Source organism: Sander vitreus, chromosome 2, assembly GCF_031162955.1.
Source record: "Sander vitreus isolate 19-12246 chromosome 2, sanVit1, whole genome shotgun sequence".
Taxonomy (NCBI): Eukaryota; Metazoa; Chordata; class Actinopteri; order Perciformes; family Percidae; genus Sander; species Sander vitreus.
Genome location: NC_135856.1, coordinates 22,394,320 through 22,414,840, shown reverse-complemented (window position 1 = coordinate 22,414,840; position 20,521 = coordinate 22,394,320). Strand labels below are relative to the sequence as shown.

At 39.9% G+C, this 20,521-nt stretch overlaps 2 protein-coding genes across 2 annotated transcripts; both read right to left on the bottom strand.

Moving 5' to 3' along the window:
* Positions 1–1,735: 1,735 nt before the first annotated feature.
* ccdc86 (coiled-coil domain containing 86) lies at positions 1,736–4,500 on the bottom strand. Its single transcript, XM_078261380.1, has 4 exons — positions 3,895–4,500; positions 2,608–2,737; positions 2,448–2,522; positions 1,736–2,197 (listed from the first exon to the last, which is right to left on the bottom strand). Exons 1-4 carry the CDS (start codon positions 4,395–4,397, stop codon positions 2,045–2,047), a joined length of 861 nt encoding a protein of 286 aa, XP_078117506.1. The 5' UTR covers positions 4,398–4,500; the 3' UTR covers positions 1,736–2,044.
* Positions 4,501–9,694: 5,194 nt separating this feature from the next.
* On the bottom strand, positions 9,695–19,346 carry LOC144530209 (arachidonate 12-lipoxygenase, 12R-type-like). Its single transcript, XM_078269693.1, has 14 exons — positions 19,212–19,346; positions 18,664–18,862; positions 17,997–18,078; positions 17,651–17,773; positions 17,384–17,487; positions 15,003–15,169; positions 14,747–14,890; positions 12,664–12,867; positions 12,407–12,493; positions 12,151–12,320; positions 11,124–11,245; positions 10,876–10,976; positions 10,025–10,195; positions 9,695–9,874 (listed from the first exon to the last, which is right to left on the bottom strand). The coding sequence occupies exons 1-14, from the start codon at positions 19,344–19,346 to the stop codon at positions 9,695–9,697; spliced, it is 1,989 nt and encodes a 662-aa protein (XP_078125819.1).
* Positions 19,347–20,521: the final 1,175 nt, after the last annotated feature.

The following is a 20,521-nucleotide window of genomic DNA, read 5'->3' as shown; positions in this document are numbered from 1 at the left end:
TATCAGTTACACAGCAGTATACACTCAGTTGCCAGTTTATTAGGTACACCTAGCTAAAATAAATGCCTGTATCCCACATTCATGAGGTTTATAATGGTGCTGAATTGTATTGCATTATGCTGACAGGTGTTTAAGGTGGTAAAGGGTGTGTTTTATTGCTTATGAATTCAATTTTTTAATTGAATTCTTATAAACGAATTCAGTTGTTTTGTGATTGTAAATTGTTTTATATGTTTGTTCTGCTATCTTGACCAGGTCTTTCTTGAAAAAGAGATTTTATATCTCAGTGAGACTAACATGGTATTTTTTATATGAGTTAGATTGTGTTACTTAGTCTTTATGGTCTCACTTTAATCTCATAGTCGTAGTTTACTTTGAAATCCAACTGAGGAGTACAGAGCCTAAACATTAAGATTAAGTTACTGCCAAGTGTCTGCAACTCTGTGAACCGTCATCTGGTCCCATGACAGCAGCCTCTTGCTTAACACTTCGAAAAAAACAAAACAGTGTGTCTGACATTAGAGACAGTGTCCACACCCAAACCTCCCACACACTTATATCAGCTGAAGCCATATAATAATGACACAAACTGACCATTGCCACCAAGTAATTGTTCAATCATAAAACATTTTTTTTAGTTAAAATGTCTGAAAATATACATAAACATGAATCCAACATATTAGCAAAGTTAAGTAGGCCTATTAGTGTTTAGTGTTAGTTTTTTATTTACATAACATTGATGACAGGTTACTGGTCAGTAGGTAAGGTAGCCATCGACAGATACAGTTAAGCTTAAGGATTCACTGTGCTACACATATGTTTAACATTAAAACATGATGTATAAATATATGAATGTCAATTATTTTACTAGCTTAGTATTGTATACATGCACCATAAAACGGTATGTGTAAGGGCTCTACTTGTTATTGTAGGCCCAGTTTAATTTGCAACTTAATTTTATACAATATGGGGTCCCTGCTCCGTCTCTTTCAGCTAAGGGGTCCTTGGCCTAAAAAAACGTTGAAGACGTGTATATGTATCTGATAATCTAAACCAGGGTTAGATTATCAGATACATAGTTTTGTCTATGAAGTATCTAAAAAATAAGCCTTCATTTACTATTATTTCCCAAAGCCCAAGTCTACACCTTCAAATTGCTTGTTTTGTTGGACCTATAGTCAAAAACTCAGATATTCACTATCATATAAAATAAAAAAAGGACCAAAACCTCACATTTGAGAAGCTGGTGCCAGTGAGTATTTCTCATATTTGGATGAATGACTGAAATGCTCAACGGATAAGCAATGAATACATTTTCAAAAATAATTGCTGATTAATTTTCCTTTCAGTCAACTAAAAATTCTTATTTCTCAGCACCCATTTCATCACATATTTTTGATGACCATCTTAAATTTGAGGCTGTTGTGACAACGGCAACCGAGAATTTGCCTTCAACGACCACTAAATCCCTTTTCTGCCAGGCCCGTCATCCTGTCATTTTGATCAATCTTGAGTTCTGCATTTTACGGGTTACATTCCATGCCATTTATGAAAAGGAATTTAGATGTCACAATACTCAGAGCACCTCAACTTAAAGGAAAAGTACACATTCTAGTTATTGGTGTGCTAATGGTGCATATTTAAAATTGAGCATAACTTCATTGTACCATTTATTTATTTTTTTAACCTGTGTGCAGCTTTCCCAGCCATCAATTAGTGACAATTTGATGAACAGTAAGAATTAAAATTTTATTTATTTAATATAAAATCCTGCAAGTGAAACAAAGTCAGTCATATGTGATGTTTTACAGGCTTTTATGAGAATTTAACAGAAACAGGCAAAGCAAAATAAGATACTTATAACGCCAAAAACAAAACAGAAAAGGTTGAATCTTAACAGTTTGATGATCACTTTAGCGCTCATTGTTGTCTTTTAATGTGAAAATACGTCCTCCCATAGAAACGCGTTTGTTGTATTTCAGACATCCAAATATAAGACATGTAGGCAAAGTACTGAAGAGATTAATTTTTATCATCTCAGTCTTTAGGTCAAATCTTGGTCAACCGCGTGACTTTTTTGCCCTTTGCCTTTTACTTGATGCTTCTGTGACTTCTGCAGCAGAGTCAGAGTGTCTCTCTTTTCAATCTTCCTGAGTTGTTTCTTCTTCATCCTCTTGATCTTTGCTGTGTTCTTGATCTGTGATGCAAAAGAGACGGGAGAATATATGAACAAAAGGTCAAATCACTGATGGAAAGATTGTGTGTGCTTGCGATGCTAATTAACAACTTTTCACTTGATACGCTCTTTTTATTGCACAAATGAAATTCTGAAGCAGTTTAGAATTTTCTTCTCCATAACTTTAATGCGACTCAAATGTGTCACAAAACATATGTAACCTACTAGATGCCTATAGACCTTTTTGTGTAGACAATAACAGTTGACATACCACTTGCACAATCTCTGATTTGCGTTCGTTCTCTGCGCGACGTTTCAAGTTGTCTTCTCTCCTTTTCCTCTTTTCCTATAAAGCACGGAAAAATAGCATCAATAAAAAAAAGGTGCAAATGATTAAACATTACAGGGGTAAAATCCTCACACAGCTTTACCGCTTTCTCTCTGGCTTTGTCCTCTTTAAGCTTCAAAGTATACTGTTTCACCAGCTCCTTCTCCCGCTTGGCCTCCATCTTCTTTTCCCAAGAAGAGCACAGCGGTTTATCTCTCACCATTGCAGAGAACCTAAAAGACAAAAATCACATAAAGCAGGTTTTTAGATAATACAAGACAAATTGTAACAGTGTCTCATTCATAAAGCATCCCGTGAAAGTAGGGATGCACCGATCCAACTCTTTCAATCCCAAAACATCACTGCAATTATTTCCATGTAAGGAACATGAGGCTAGGGACTGCTGTGGCAGTAAAGACTGACAAATGTAATTGATACAGAAACACTGAATTTCATAAATTATTATATTTGGGGTGGGGGAAAAAAAATCTATACAGCATAATATTAGGGGCAGTGGTGCCCTAGGGGGTTAAGGACCAGGAGGTCGCCGGTTCAATCCCCCGACTGGCAGGATAAAATCTGGGTGGGGAAAGTGACCACCACAGAGGTGCCCTTGAGCAAGGGCCTTAACCCCAACCGCTCCAGTGGAACTGCTCAGTGGCCAGCAGATCACACTGTGAAACTGTGTGAATGTGACAGGTCGTTGTTGCAAATGAGAAATTGTTCTCAATCGATATATATTGCGGTATTTTCCATGGCAATACTGTATCGATACACAGACGCCAAGTATCGATCTATTATTATACGTGTTGGTCAGTTTGTCTGCTTGGCAATCCCATTTTGCAGCAATAAAATTGAAGTGAGATGAACAAATAGAAATGTTAAATACTGGTGGACTTTTGATACAAAAAAAGTGTTTGCTCTGCTCGGTATAAACATTTTAAAATAAATGGTCATTCAGTGAAATAAACCAAGCTTCATGTGTTACATATTATGCTGTAACACTAACTGCCAAACAATCACGTTACCTAAATGGTGACAAAATTAGGATTGAAATTAATTTTAAATAGCCAACTTTCAATACGGATGACGGATTTGACATTTGCTGATAAGGACACAATGTGGTCGGTAGTATTCAAAGTACTGAGGTTTGATACTCAATCCTAATTTCAATATCAGCACCAATTAACATTACAGATTCATGACTATTATTATGCTGCAGCTTTCCATAATGAATGTCACATTCGCTGTCCGCGATCTTCCCAACGACATTTCTCTCTTAAATGTAGGGAAGGACAAGTAGTGTAAAATTAAAAACAAGTAAGTTACTTAATTACAGTACTTGAGTAACGTCAAATGTACTTAATTACTTCGCTATACTGCCACACACCTCTGCTTGTTGCGGTCCTTCCACGCTCTCCCAGATTTGGGTTTTCCCAGCGGAATGACCGGAGTTAATGGTTTCCCACTTGAACCCGAACGATGCTTCTTCTTAGGGACGGCCTCGGAACTCGAGGGTGCAGATTCTACCGGTGTAGGCCCGTTACCGTTAACGTCCACTCTGTCTGTATCTGCTGCAGCCTCCGTGTGCAGCTTCGCTGGCTCGGACACGTTACACGGCTCCGGTTCGGCAGGCAGACTCTCGAGTTTTTGCCCTGAATTTTCCGTGTTTTTCTCTTCTACAGCCGGCAGCTCCTGGAGGACAGACCTCCTGGTCCGCCTGCTGGGAGTCCTCGCCGTGGGTTGTGAGTCCAACAGTGCTGCAGGAGTGCGCACTTTGCGGCCGCTGCGGGTCCGTCTGGTCTCTGGCGGTGGTTCCTGGACATCCTCCTCCTCGAGTACCACTTCAGTAATGGTACTTTCTTCTGACATGGCTGTCTGCCTCTTCGACATGTTTCCTAACTAAGACTACACCACATTACTCTGATAAACTTCTGTACCCACGTGTGAACACCGCCAGCGTTAATGTGTACGTTGCTTTACTTCCGCTTGTATGACGGATGGTAAACAACGTGGGAGTGCATTACCGCCGCCTCTTGGTCCGGAGTGCGAACTGCAAAGTCGATGCTGCACAAACTTCCCACTACCGCCTTTCTTTATTGAACCATCAAGATCACGCAAACAATCACAATGCCGAAGTCAACTCCAAGCCAAATAAGGCACAATAGCAGCAGAAGAAATACCCATAAAACACAAGATGGGGAAAAAAAGAAGAAAAACAGATACAATTAAATAAAATAAAACCAAGGTTAGCAGAGGTGATGTAAAAAATATTCTAGTAACTTGTACATATTTTGTGTTCTTACATTTAAGAGACTTAGAGTATAATACAAGTTGGATTCAAGCAGCCACTGGGTGCCAGTGCAGAGTGTGGAGGAGCAGTGTAGTGTGGGAGAACTTCAGTAGGTGGAAGACCAACTAGGCTGCTGCGTTCTGGATGAGCTGCAGAAGTCGGATGGCACATACAGGCACATCCACCAGTAGTGCGTTGCAATGGTCTAGGCAACTGATGATTAATGGCTTTCACCATTTTCTTTCAGCTGCCCATCTCAGCATGCACTGAGTTAGTAGCCTGGGAAAACCCTGACGAACGTCCGGTAAATTTGCTCAGTTACAACTGAGAAGGGTCTGGTGTCAACCGGGCTACTGAGTTAGACAACCATGGAGCTGGAGGGGTCGGGCTAGTCGGCTGAAAAGTAAGAGGACAGAAAGAGTCCAGAGGAAGGGACAAAATAGAGAGTGTGAAGCAGTGGTGGTTCTAGGGGGGCCAAGGGTGGCTAGTGGCCCTGAATATTAAGCCTTGACCCCCCCCCCCCTCTGGCCCCCCTAACGGTGGCAAATATTTTCACAAATTGGTGATTCAAAATCTGGTGCTTCCACATGCATACAAACATCCATGCTGTTTTGAGTGAGATCCGGGTGAGCTGTTCAAAATCTGCACGGCTTTCTACGCCCCTAGCCGAAACGCATGCTAGCGGTTAGCCACCTCGTTCTCAATGGCAAAACACTGCTGCAACACCATGGGTGTGATTCTTTTTTTTTTTGGGGGGGGGGGGTTGCAAGGCACGGGTCGGGGGTATTGGTAAACATAATGACCGGTCACTGCTGTCAACGTTTTTTGTGCCTCTGATTCATGTCTTCATATCACTCCACAAGTGGTCCATTAATTTGTCACGATATAACCTAATTCAAAGCAGAGATCCACCAAAGAGCCTGCAATCGTTGCGGAAGGTTATTTGAATAAGAATTTTGGACGTGTGGGGGCAAACTATCTTCTTAGCTGAAGCCGACAACGGGACAATATTTTTATTTTATGTTGGCAATGCAAGCTGAAGCGACGTAGCAGATGATGTTGAGAAGTTGCAGTGAGGAATATTTTGGGAGCACTATTTTCGGCAGTGCAGAGAGGTGGTGGCCCACACTAACTTAGTGTTGAGCCGGGAAACATGGCTAAAAGAGCTCTACAGCGAACAGATGTGCTGGGTGAGTCGTCAATCTGTGGAAGCTAACAGAAGCTAGCTGGCGTAAGCTGACAGCTGACCAATGCTACCAAGTGATCGGCGGAGACAGGGAGTACATGTATTTGAAAGAGTCCGGCAGTTGTGGCAGACGAAGGTCCAGTCGGGAGTTTGGATGGAGAGTCCACTGATGTCCAATGTGGTCTGAAGGGCTAATCCTCGCTAGATCACTAGCTAGCGGTAACCGTTAGTCGGGAGGTTGACAGCTAACGTTAGCCAGAGTTAGTAGAGTTCAGAGTTGATAAGTGTGTGTGTGTGTGTGTGTGTGTGTGTGTGTGTGGGGGGTAGAAAGGTGTTGCGAATGACCAACACCTAATCTTAAACTTAGGGTACTTAATTTACTACGACCTGATCAGAGGTTACTTAAATTGGGACGTTCACTCAAAATCAAGCACATCACCTTCAAACGGGATCTCTGTTTCCCTCCTGTTGATCATGCTGCTCTGGGGGACCGGCTGCGCAGTGAGAAGCCGCTGCTGACGGGCTGACAGTTGGTTTTAACGCCTGATGCGAAGTGTAGGCCTATAGGAGTACACATGAAAACTGTACTCGTTTTGCTCCGTCTTTCTGCTGTGCCCCATTCACGTAGTAGTTTTACACTATGTAGGTTCAACTCTGCAATTAATCCGCGGTTCACATGTATGTATGAACTGTGGTGGTCCGTTACACTGTAGGCTATATTCAACATCACTGATTAAGTATCCTAAGTCAATCCTAAATTTTTCAACTTGGGAGCAAAACGTGCTCCTTGGGGGGAAACAACTTTACCATAAAGCCCTGTTCATGCTAATTAAACAACTGGACTTTAGGGTCAAGTGTTGTCGTATCCGGCCCATGTCCCGGATGTGAAAGCCTCTTTACTGGACTACTGAATATAATAATATTCAATTATATTTTGTATTTTGAATTGTTACCTGCCACCAGAATTTTGTGATTTCCTTGCAATAAATATTGACATTTTTACCATAAATTGGTGCCTAAAAATGTATCAGAATGCAGGAATTGAAGTCTTTCACCCTCAAAATTTCCTGGGGGAGGACCCCAGAACCCCTCCTCCCCCTACTTTATGTGTTCCCGCAAAGACAAATTCTGAGCAAGGAAAAACCCTGAAGTATCATCACAGACAGCCATAAAAAACATTTAAATTGCAGAGTTAGAGAGTTAAAACAGATGAAAAGATGGAGAACCAGACAGACAATATGTACAGTGTCAACAGAGAGAAACACGGACTATCAAACAGACAGACATACTACATACCTACATACTGTAGAGAATGACAGTAACAGAATACAAACGGCATAAATAAATTATATAAATTACATAAATTTGTTATAAACGTGCTCTTTAAAAAGTAGAAAGCATTGTTTGCCAGTTACATTACATGTTTAAAATCTGTTACATAAGTTACTGCTTATATTATTTCATCATCTGTACACAAATGTAATTAGTGAATGCACGTGTCCGTGGGTGGGGCTGCATGGGCGTGGTAATGTGGGCTGGTGTGGCTACAGTGCCAGAGCTGAATTTGTGTGTGTGTGTGTGTGTGTGTGTGTGTGTGTGTGTGTGTGTGTGTGTGTGTGTGTGTGTGTGTGTGTGTGTAGTGTAGTAAAGAGAGAGAATGGGAGAAGGAAGTTTGTGTGAGGTGGACCTGGTCACCACAGACCCAAATCTTCTCAGCTGTTGCTACTGTCATATGCTGCACTGTCTCTTCATGTGGCACATTATTTATATTATAACAAGGTAATGCAATGTGTAATCAAGTGATGACTGATTAACAGTAATGTAAATGAGGCTGTCGAAGCGTCATGGGTGCAGCGTATATTTTCCTGCTTTTTTGTCCTTTGCCAATCACACCTATGAACACACAATACTTACATGCCTCTGTTCTGCAGGTATTCCACGCAAAGTTGGAAGTGTGTCCTCGTTTAGAAGAAGTCTCCTGGCTAATCCTGCCTTGTACTGACTGAAGCTGGAGAAACAGATAGCTAGCTGATGTGATCCTTACCTAGCTACTGTGCATGTGCGACTCCCACCAAAGATGGTACAGAAGTGGGATGTCTCACTCTGTAGCTAAAACAGAGCCCTGAACACACAGGGTGAAAAGAGGAGCTGCAGCAATGTGCAGTACAACAAAAATATGGTGTTTTTTGAAAATTAAACCATGTAAACCTATTCTGGTACAACCTCAAAATACAATTATGAACCTGAAAATTAGTATAATATTGGCGCTTTAATGGTCAAAACAGGGCCAGAGGGGCGCCTGGGTAGCTCAGTTGGTTGAGGGCTTGCCATAGACTTATATACAGTCTATGGTCTTCCCCTCTTCTCTACCCTTCCATGTCTGAGCTCTCTTGGTGATTAAAGGTGGAAATGCCCAAAAAGTAATCTTTAAAAAAACTGTGAAAAACATTGACAGATGATGTAGTTAGATAATAATGATGATAATAATAATCTCTCAGGCACTCATCGTTATGTAGGCTTAGCAATACTTTATTTTGGTTAGGGAATTGGTCACAGTTTACAGTATATGTAAGTGACTTTTACAGTATAGATAAAAAATTACCACACAGAGAAAGTATTAAATGCAGAAATCCACACACACAAATTAACACAACAACATAAGATTCAAGTATTTCTATAACATGAAGAATGTGTAGAATATAGACACAAATCGATGTTTAATTTAAATGTGCTAACTCAAATTTGTTTGGCAGTATTTAATCAGGGCTTTGCTGTGATTATTAAATGACAAATCAGCCACATTACATTTATATTCACATGCACCATGTTTGTTTTGATGTGGCACATAAAGTTGATGCAGACAAGTGCAAATTGTCACATGGTGTTCGCAAAAGATACATGTGTTTATATAGTAAGAAACTTCTCAATGCAGCAGCTTCACATTTGGTATTTTAGATTTGGGGGAAAATTATGGGGGAAATTATTCTTTTATAGAGAGAGAAAAACACTCATATCCAATCATTTTTATTGCATGCAGCATGGCAGGAACACACCTCAAATATGAAAGTGCAGTTTCTCTCTGAGACTAAGAAAATTTGTTTTTATAGAGAGAGAAAAATAAGTCAGGACAGACAAAAACAATTCCTTCATGCAACACAAGACCATTGAAGCAATACCTCTTGCTCTGGTGACAGAAACCTCCTTTAATCTACGAAATTAAGCATACTACGTTCGGTGTGATAAGTAGGCTACTTGTTTTTTACACGAGATGAAACAGACACAGAGTTCACACAGAGGTTTAGTCTTCCTTTCAGTAATTGCCTAATTTTCTACCATACAAATACATTACATAGCATTTAGTAAATTCAGCAAAACATAGGTTACGATTATTAATTATTATTATTATAATTATTATTCCGATAATTATTTATACTTCATTATGACAATAAGTCATGAAGCACAGTTTACTTCTAAAGTGTTACAATCATAATGCAAAATAATATTTTTATAGAGAGATAAGATGTGGATTATGATTTCATCACAGTTGAATCAAACAGGTTGTATAAAAATCACAGCTCAGCATACAACGATCACATGCAGTAGTTTCCTTACACCATAGTCAGATAAAAACAGAAACATGTTCTTTCCTTTCTCACTTTTGGTAACATGAAGCTGCATTTGGCCAACAGCTGAGGAGGTCACACTTAATATTCAAAGGGCCACACTGTTTTCTACCTTCATTGGATCCATGTATGTGTATGGGACATCCAGGTTCTGGTTTCTGATGTTGATGTGCGCACTTAACACTTCAAGCTCTCCTTTAAAAACCTTTATCAGCCCGCAGGGGATTCTTTCACTGAAATGGTCCTCTGGGTATTTGCCAAGAGGCACCTGATCAATACATTAAAAAAAATTGTTTTAAATGTAAATCAAATACACTATTGTCAATATAGGAAGTAAGCAGTTTTTTAACAGGGTATTTTGTTCTAATGAATACATGAATGTGATTTATGTAATTTTCATGAGGTTTTGGGCACCTACAAAGTCAGAGGGCTCCTTGCTAAGTAGCCACAAGGTGGCCATTGTCTTAGCTGTTGTGCCCTTGTTAGGCAATGTCTGCAGCATCCTGGCCTCGCTTGTTGTCCCCTTCGTCGTTGGTGGAGGAAGTTGCATGGTGGAGGGAGTGTTGGGCATCCAGCCACCGTAGTCATACTGCAATTAATTAATGGTTGACAGATAACTGCTTAATACTCTTTGAAGCCATGCTGTGTCAGTCGGTCCACTACTTTGGTCCACACTGAATTATTTCAACACCTTCATGGTCCCCAGAGGATGCATCCTAATGACTTTGGTGATCCCCTGACCATCATGAGGTTAACGTTTGTGGTTTTCAACTTTAAAACTTTATTATTTGCTAGATTGTGATTAAATCTAGTTCAGACATTCTTGTTGACTTCAGGATGAACTGGGATCACCTTGGTGATCCTCTGACTTTTCACCCAACGCCATCATCAGATCACACTTTTATTTGTCCTTTACTTTGGAATAACTAAAAACCTTCCCATCAGCCTCAGCTGTTCTTTGTGTTTTGTGCTAACTACCAAATGTTTGCATGTTAACATGGTGAACTAAGATTGTGATCTTGGTAACCATTAGAAATACTAAAAGTCAGCACGTTAGCGTTGTCATTGTGAGTATTTTAGCATTTGTTGCATTTAGCTCAAAGCATCACTGTGCCTAAGTGCAGCCTCACATACCTGTTAGCATGGCTGTAGACTCTGTATGTTTATGTCTCTTTCTCCAGTTCAGAAAAAACTGCAACACCTCATGAACCCATTCCACAAAAATAGCAACATTATAATTGATCATCCCAGTAAAGTAAAATGCTTCACCTGTCCAGTATTAACAGCTGAGTGCTGTCCTGAGCAAGTGAAGATCACCATGGTGACAAACTTGATCAACTCAGACAAGGTGGTAAAGCTCTTTGGAATTCCTGAGAAGTTTGTAGAAGGTATAAACTGCATTACTCAAAGACTTCCAGATGACTACAGTTTAATTTGTGTTTGCATTACGATAATATAATGGTACATTTATGTACACATTAATAATGATTAAGATTCAACTGTTCATTAAAGTTTACCTGTGCATGCTTGGGAAAGGAATCCATGTTCAAAAATGTCCGAAATCCACTTCTGCAGTTCAGAGTCTATCTGGACCTCAGTGTCATTCTTGTAGTAGTAGCTGAGCACTCCCTGCACAAACCTTTGAGAACCATGGATACATAAAATGTAAAACACATTCCTAGTTGAATTATACATTTTATATACACACTACAGTAGTGGGACCATAGAAATAAAATGGATAGAAAGGGCATTCCCAGTCGAATGGTCAGAGTGGCGGCCATTGAGTGAAGGACTAACTTCCATAAAAATCGACTTGCGGAATGTTGCAAAGGTGAGGTTTTGCCGTATAGCCAAATTAGTAGTGGAGTAGTAAAGTAACAGGGCATAGAGAGCCAGCCGCTAAATGAGTCAAATTTCAACTTAATGTTTTTTCCACACTATGTAGGAAAACACATTGCTATCGCCAGGTGAGTGTCAACTTTGTTTGGATTGTTTTCTTTGACCGGTGTGGTATTGGGGCATGGCAGAGTTAGCAAGCTAGCTAACTAGCTAGCCATCAGCTGGCTGGCTGGTTCCGCTGTGCTTTCGTGCTGCCTTGGTTACAGAAAATTAGCTGAACAGCGGACTGGTTCTTAATATGGTCCACTGACCCGCTGCTGCTGGGTCTAACTGTACCTCCTCTTCACTCCCCGGCGCTCCGGAGAATGTGTCCCGAGCTGTGCCGGCCTGTCTCCTCCCATTACGCTGCAAAAACTTTACGGCCTCACTGACGTGTCTTGTCACCATGACAACTAACAACAATCGGCATTTTGTTTTGTACTAGTCCAATAACAAGGTCAAACTGTTCTTTCTAACCATTTCATTTCTATGAATGAGACACTCTTTTGTAAGACAATTTAAATGAGGATTAAATTGTTTTCTACCAGAAAGAGAGATGTTAACAAGACATATGTCAAAAATTGAAAGATGGTGACCTTCAACCTTTGTTGACCTTTGTCCTGTCCTTACTCCCGTTGTCATATACCAGGACACACCCAGGACTACCTTTGGATGATATCCCAAAGCTTGAGTCCATCATCCCTGTAGTAGAAGTTCGGCAGAGCCTCCACACCACGTTCAGCAATGTCGTCTGGTATGCAGAGGGAGCTGTAGGTCATTGAGGACAGTGATCTCTTCAGGATTGTCATCATACCCTCTACACCAGAAGCTGCAATCTAGAAAGGAGTCAAATACTGTTTATGATATTAAAAAAATATATTGTTTACCTAATGGTCTTCTGAGCATGTTGGTCGCTTTGTACCTTTGGGTAAATTCCAGTCTTAGATATGAGAAAATATCTAGCAAAGAAGTTGATTTCAAGAGTGTCGCGGGTGTGAGGTATGAGGAGCTGAGGAAAAGAGGGAACTCTGTTAGGAACATTATTACATGTAACAAAGTCAGAAATGTTGATGCTTCTATATTAAGCAGAATGATATACCAAACATTACGATTCATAAACTAGTTTGGTAGTTGATAAAACTACAACTACAGTAAGTTTAGTATTATCCCTTTAGTTACCTTGTACAGTGGATGCACCATGTGCATGTTGTGCAGCAGTGACACTGCAAACACTTCAGCCAGTAGATGAGTGCGCAGCAGGTGAACATTGAGTTGATGCTCACTGAAATCTGCACTTCTCACAAAAATCTTGGCCATCAACCAGTCATACTCAGAATCAGTAGGAAAGAAGATGGGGTTGTCATCTGCTGGAGTCTGCTTCAGCTGCAGGAGAAGGAAGGGGGGATGTGTTCATGAGTCTAACAGCTAGAAGCTGTTTTTTTTCGTCTTGTTGTGCATGACTGAATCATCCTGTATTGTCTGCCAGAGGGGACTGCCTATTTACTATAGGTTTCATCTGCTTTTCAGTCAGAAAATAAATTGATTTCTGACGGGGAAATTAATATTTTCATTGAATCCAAGGTCAACATATCACCCAACCAGAGATAGGGACTGGAGTCTGAGACTCGGACTTGAGTCGCACTTAAGACGCACAAACAGCTGACTTCAGACTTGACTTGCGACTCGACCCAAAAGACTTCACACTTGACTCGGACTCGAGACTCGTCAACAACCTGTTTTCATGCAATTATTGCTTTTTAAATCTAAATTCATTCATGTATTTCTATTTTCTTTTATTGGCGCATATACGTTGGGGAAACGTATGACGATCTGCATGTCCCCTGCCCTTTGCCATAATGTGCAACGTAACGCATGCGCTATGCCTATGTGCACGCACTCACATATCAAAAAAATGCATTGACGATGGCAACACCAAATCCTCCTGGAGTTGTGCCTTTTGTCATTAGTTTTGCTTTCAGTAACTTCGCAACATGCGAGGTGTGTGGCACCAAGATAAATTATGCCGGATCGACAATGTCGAACTTCATCAAACATCTCAAAACTCTCCAAGATAGGTCAGTCACTTGCTAATGTGAAAGAGACGTTAAATCTAGCATATATTGTCACAGGTAACAAGATAACCATAGCAAAGTGTTGTGCTAATGCTGGGAACAGGCACATTGTATCTTTATAGTTGTATCCATATGATGTGACAGACTTAGAGTTAATATTTCACCCGGTTGTTGTTAAATAGCAATACGGAAAGTATCAGTTCTCACATGTTTGCACCATGGTTGGTGTATTAACTTTCAATACGGATGTTTCCTCAAACTTTGAACACTGAAAAATGTAATGCATGATGAGGTTGGGCTTTACAGCCAGTTAGTAACAGAGACAAACATGTATTATTTGGTGCAGATACCAAAATGTTGAAAAATACAGTTATGAAATTGAAAGAGTTCTTAATTTGTGTTTCTTCAGATTGCATTGCAGTAGACCCCATACAGTTATCCTACAACTGATTTTGATAATGTACTGTATGGATGGTAGCTACAGGACATGCTTTGAATTCATAAGATTTAATAATACAGTGTTAGGGACAGATCAGATGGCCAGAGACTTGAGACTTGACTTGGACTTCCAAAAAATGACTTGTGAACATCTCTGCACCCAACCCTCCCTCAGGCAGGATGAAATAAACACCCTCTCCTAGTAAAGAGACTTCATAGCTGCCATCTTGATACTGGCCATGGTAAATGCTACTTGCAAAGAACCCTGCATCTTTTTTGATAGAACACTATCATAAAGGTGGATTCTACCTGTTGCAGGGGAACCTACATCGTGCGGTTTGAATGATAGTTGCCTTAATCAATACTCTAATGTAGGTGTAAGAGCCATTTTGGTTGATGTTGTTTGTTTGTGTTGAACCTCCCACCACTTGGGGCAGTAGTTCACTGTCAATTAGAATAAGGTATTATAATTAAAAGGTAACTGCACTCAGATGTTGCTGATGCTGGAGAAGCAAACTGTTAAATGAATGTTATGTTTTTGTTTGTCTATGAGTGGGAACTTGACTCTGTTAATAACAAACGCAAAATAAATAAATAATCTTTGTTTTGAAAACACTGGACATTTGATAATCTATTGCACTAAAAAAAATATGCTATCAATAAGCAACCGTGGTGGCCACTTTTGATAAGCAAAGGGGTCAATACAGTAGGCTACATCTTTACTGCTAGCTATATTTGAGTGATAATCTCACCTGGATAGCAATTGGCATCAGTTTATCATCAGGTGTTTTGTGGAGCAGGACGAGTGGAGCCATCAAGTACTGCTGTTTTCCATCGATGATGTTTGCTTTCACTCCATCCAAAAGCTTGTAGTCACACAGGAATATGTTGCCTTTCTGTTTCAAATTTTAGTGAGGATGAGAAATGATTTGTTTCACATGCATACAATGTGGATATTACATACACTAAATAAACATGAATATTTTGAATAAAGGTCAAGATAATCACCTTCATTTCATTTCTCAAGCTACACTGTCCACGGAGGAAGACCATGTCGTCAGTGACAGGAAAGTTATCAGGCAGTGCTGAACAACGTCGGATCAACATGGGGTTGGTACCATTTAGATACTGGTAGCCAAAAAACGTGTCCTCCTTCCAATGGTCCTGGACATAGTCTTGAAAAAGAACCGAGTTATACTTAATTAAATTTCAAACTCTGGTATAAAAGATCTTACTTTGCCACTGTTCTCAGGTTAACTGCACACTGCATGTGAAACTGGAAACCGGAAAACAATGTGTTACAAAGAATGCAGAGTCAAAGACATGATTGGACACTGAATTAAAGTGTATGTGTTTTGATCTACAGATTCCCTATAAGGGATTTACTTGACTAAAAAACAACAACCTACAAGCCACTGAGGTGCTCCTATAGGCTTACCTGTACTTGCTTTACATACGACTCAAAGTACGCTACACTTGTAACACTACACATGATGTGACACAACGTGACAGTCCAGTCCTGTGCCAAACTTAACTTGTATACTAATAGTCCTAATGGTGGTGCTCAGCAGCCATCTAAAATACTAAACTTTAAAAATTCATAAGAAATCATCCATATAGTGTTGTTATTGTGTCCTCATCTACGCCATTGTAGCCAATGCAAAATAGAGCTTTAAAGCGCCCATATTATGCTCATTTTCAGGTTCATAATTGTATTTTAAGGTTGTACCAGAATAGGTTTACATGGTTTAATTTTCAAAAAACACCATATTTTTGTTGTACTGCACAGCTCTCTCTCACTGCTGCAGATCCTCTTTTCACCTGGTCTCTGTTTTAGCTACAGAGTGAGACCTCTTTTCTTCTTCTTCTGTACTATCTTTGATTGCACATGCGCAGTAGCTCAGATGTAGATCATGTCAGCTAGCTAGCTCCATAGACAGTAAAAGAAAGGCTGTTTCTCCACCTTCAGTCAGTTACAAGGCAGGATTAGCTGGGAGACTTCTAAATGAGGGCGCACATGTAAGTAGTTATTTTGTAGATTATGGTGAACTTGTGTGTGTTGTAGCAGTGCTTTGCTATTGAGAACGAGGTAGCATGCTAGCGTTAGCATTAGCGTTAGTTAACGCTACGAGCTAACGGTTGCGGTTAGCCAGCTTGTTTCGGCTTGTGACGTCACAGCTCACCCGGAGACTGAAGGCAGGACACATTCAGAAACCGTATCTCACTCAAAACAGCATGGATGGATTTTTTTCAAAGTTTGTATGCGTGTGGAAGCACCAGAGACACAAAAGAACACCCCCAAATCCCAGAAAAAGTATTTTTTTCATATTATGGGCACTTTAAACATCAGTTTGTCATTTATTGATTTTTGTGAAAACTACAGGCATCTCTATGTAGTCTTAACAAAGTACACAAATTCTCAGAATGTTCTAGTGAGAAATTAATTTTATTAGTAGTATTTTGTAGTTTAAAATTCTGCATTTTCAGCAACTGTCTAGGGTGTCAAAGGTTCTGAGTACGAGCCCCTGGTGTTGCAAGATGATCATACATGTATCTAATCAGGCATTGTGCTGTAGACAACTGCCCTGCATATTTTAAATGTGTCTGCATTAACACCTGATTCAGATTAACAATCAGTCAACCCAACCCAGTAGGCTACTGAGTCAACCCAGGCTGACTCAATAAAATATAGCCCCAATAGCTAGAGGTACTGTCACCTGGACAATAGCTTACAGCTTACTTAGTTTGTGTCCTAGATTAACATGCATCTGTGTACTCTGGCATTATGCTTTGCAGATTGGAGACATAAGTTTCTGAGGGGAGATGTAGCTCAACCAGGTTGATACTGGTTTTCAGAGCGAGAGGTTAGGAGTTCAAGTTGCCTACGCACCAGTCACCAACCCATAGGCCTGTTCCTTTGACATACTCATAAAGATGAGCAGGAATGGCTCTGTTTGGTACTTGACAGAATCTTCCTTTATATGCCATTTTTGTCCTCTTCTCCATCCAAAATGCTTGGCCCATTGCTACGGAGCAGTTATAATTGACTTTTATAATTTTTTTTTTTTTTTTTGCAAAGTACTTTATTTTATTTTTTAGGCCTTTATTTTTGATAGGACAGCTTAGATTTGAAAGGGGAGAGAGAGGAGGAATGAACCACAGGTCGGCCTCTGTATATAGGCGCGCACTCCACCAGGTGAGCTAGCCAGGTGCCCTGCAAAGCATTTTTTACTTAGTTTTAAAGGTGCTATAAATAAAAGTTACAATAATAAGTATTATTATTATTATTATTATTATTATTATTATTATTATTATTATTGATAATGGTAATAAATTATCATCATCGTGTATACAGTATCAAGTATTCCAATAAATTACTATGATAGTACCTGATATGCCAGTTCGTTTGCAACAGAACACCCCCTTGATAGCATCAATATCAGGCCAGTTCTTTTTGGACTTAGACAGTCTCTTCAGTTGCAGCTCAACAAACCTAGAAAATAAGAGCAAATAGTACATTTATATGAGGCTTTAAAGCAGATAGATAGATGGATAGATAGATAGATAGATAGATAGATAGATAGATAGATAGATAGATAGATAGATAGATAGATAGATAGATAGATAGATAGATAGAACAGAATTTAGGAGTTTACTCTTTCGCTAGAGTGGAGATGACCTCTATGTTCTTGGTAAAGGAGAAACGGTCCTTAGAAGGCAGAGAAAAAAAGCACTCTGCCTTCATGCAGTGGGGTATTCCCTCTGCATACACTTCCCAGCTGGGAAAAAAAGAGAGAAAGCAGATGATGAACTTTGGACAGTCTAGATTCCAGTTTGTGCAATTTTAATTTAGAGTGCAAGCATAATATACTTGACACATATTCAATGTTACAATTTTGCAATATATGTTGTACCTTTGGCAGGTGTAACAATGTCATATGAGGGCTATTTTATCATTATATATGATTAATTTATTAATGTGTTTAAGCTCTGAGCTCTCACCGATAGTCTTTCTTTTGCTGAATCAGATCCTGCTCCCTACTTTCAATGCCAAGATGATGTTTGTCTTGAAAGACTGTCAGAGCTTGAAGAAAGAATGACAAGGTTTAAAATTATTGACGTATATAGTATAGTATATAGTATGGTCAGTGAACAGCCTACAGGATGTCAGACACTTCGGTAAAGTTGGAAAGATATTCACAGATTATCCTATTATTATAATAATACAACTTTTTTTTAAAGGTAAGTGTTGTAGTACAACCAGCAGGAGACCAGTTATGTCTGAAGTAAGTTTGGAGACACTACAGTATGTAATAATTAAAATATTCAATATTTTTGCAATAAATATTCCACCAAATTATTCAGTGGTGTAGTCTAACCAGCAGTAGACCCATTTTTGACATAATTTTAGAGACATAACTAGCAATTGAATATATTTGTTGTATCTTTCTTTGTGTTGTAAGCTGCTTAGAGACCAATGTTATTTGTCCAGGTCGGAGGACGGCTCGTTTTGATGGAAATGAGGTTGTAGCTCGTTGTCTACCTTACTACCATAAGAAAGCAATGTCGTTTGTGATTTAATAACATTTTGCTGAAGAGTAATCGATCCCGGAAGTTTGGATCTGTGAATATCATTCCCAGTATGTCACACAAGCTAACTTCTGCAAACCTGTTCCCTCTCTGAAACGGTGCACCTTGCTGTCATTGATCCAACGATAGATGGGAAAATTGTAGGTGTCTTCCTCAGGAGATTTCACTTCAATCTTGGCAGGAAACCAAAGGTTTTCAAAAAGGAGACGTGGTTTCTCCAGCTCTATCAGGACCAGCTTTCCAATGGACACAGGGCAAGACACAGTAAAACTAGACACCTGGAGTAATGACAGAAATAGTTTAAAATGAAGATAAAGGGTATTTAGAACTGAGCTGTATCATCCCACTTTAGCTTCTCTAAATTGATATAGAATGTGCCTCTCATACAGTATATACGGAAGAGGATTAGGGCCACAGGTGAAAAATGTATTTGAATTCTGAGTTTAAAGTCAGCTAGGTTTAAAGTCAGAAGTCTGACTTTTTCTCAGATTGTGTGTAAAAAAAAAAAGTCAGAATTCTGACTTTTTTCTTAGAATTCTGACTCTACACTCAGAACTCAAATACAGTTTTCACATGTGGCCCTAATCCTGAGGCAGCGGGTTAGACATTTAGAGGCCTATTACTTACTGTTCCTCGTCTGGTATATGATGAAGCCTTGCGTCTGCTCTCCCCATCTGTTCCCACAAGCTTAATGAGGGCTCTGTTAAAAGTGCCAGCATTGGCGAGATTGCCAGTGGAAACGGTCACTTTGTAATTCACCATTTTCACTCTGGAAAGCAAAACAATTCTGATGGGCAGAGAGTAATAATAACCATTCTCAGTACTGATAAGCCACTCACTAGATGAACCTTAAACAAACTACTTTAAATACTGGCATCACAATTACCATGGCATTATAACAACTGATATTAAACTTGTCTTTAATAAAGCATCTCTCTTACCTGTTTCTGAGACCAAGAAGTTCTTTTCATGAAGTGCCCTCTTGATAAAAATTATCACCACTGATTCCCCTTTTACACATTTACAGTTTTGTGGGAGTGTATGGTCAGCTATCCAATCAGCGATGGATTAGACATGCATTAAGTTTATACTACTGCAAAATCACAGGAAGCATGAGAATCATTAAACATAAACCAGCTATTTCCTCCTGTGAAGGAAATTCCCTCTACTACTATATTATTAACTATTACGCTTACTCATTATGGTTTTGCTTTTACTTTATATAGCTTATTCACAAGGTGTTTATTGGGTAAGTTGTGCCATGGATGAACAGTGAGGTCAAACTCCTGCTGAAGGCACGAGACACTGCATTCAGATTAGGTGATGCTCAAGCCTATAACTCATCCAGAGCTAACCTGAAAAGGCATCAAGGCTGTGGTCTCTGCAGATCACCAGCCCCTCACACTCTCCACCACCATTGTGTGTGTGGCACTGAGCAGGACTAATGCATGTAAGGCTGCTGGTCCTGATGGTATCCCTGGATGCGTACTCAGGGCCTGTGCTTTGCAGTTGACTGAGGTTTGGACTGACATATTCAATCTGTCAATAGCCCAGGAAGCTGTCCCCACGTGCTTTAAAACCACCTCCATTGTGCCAGTGCCAAAACACTCCACTGCAACAAGCCTTAATGACTTCCGTCCAGTTGCACTCACCCCCATCATTATGAAGTGCTTCGAGAGGCTGGTCCTGGCCCATCTCAAGACCTGCTTATCTCCCTCACTGAACCCCTTCCAATTTGCCTACCATCAGAACAGGAGTACAGAGGATGCCATCTCTACGACACTTCACTCTGCCTTGTCCCACCTTGACAGCAGCAACACCAATGTGAGAATGCTGTTCATTAACTTTAGTTCAGCATTCAACACCATCATCCCCTCCAAACTGATCACCAAACTCAGTGAACTGGACATCAATACCTCCCTCTGTAACTGGATTCT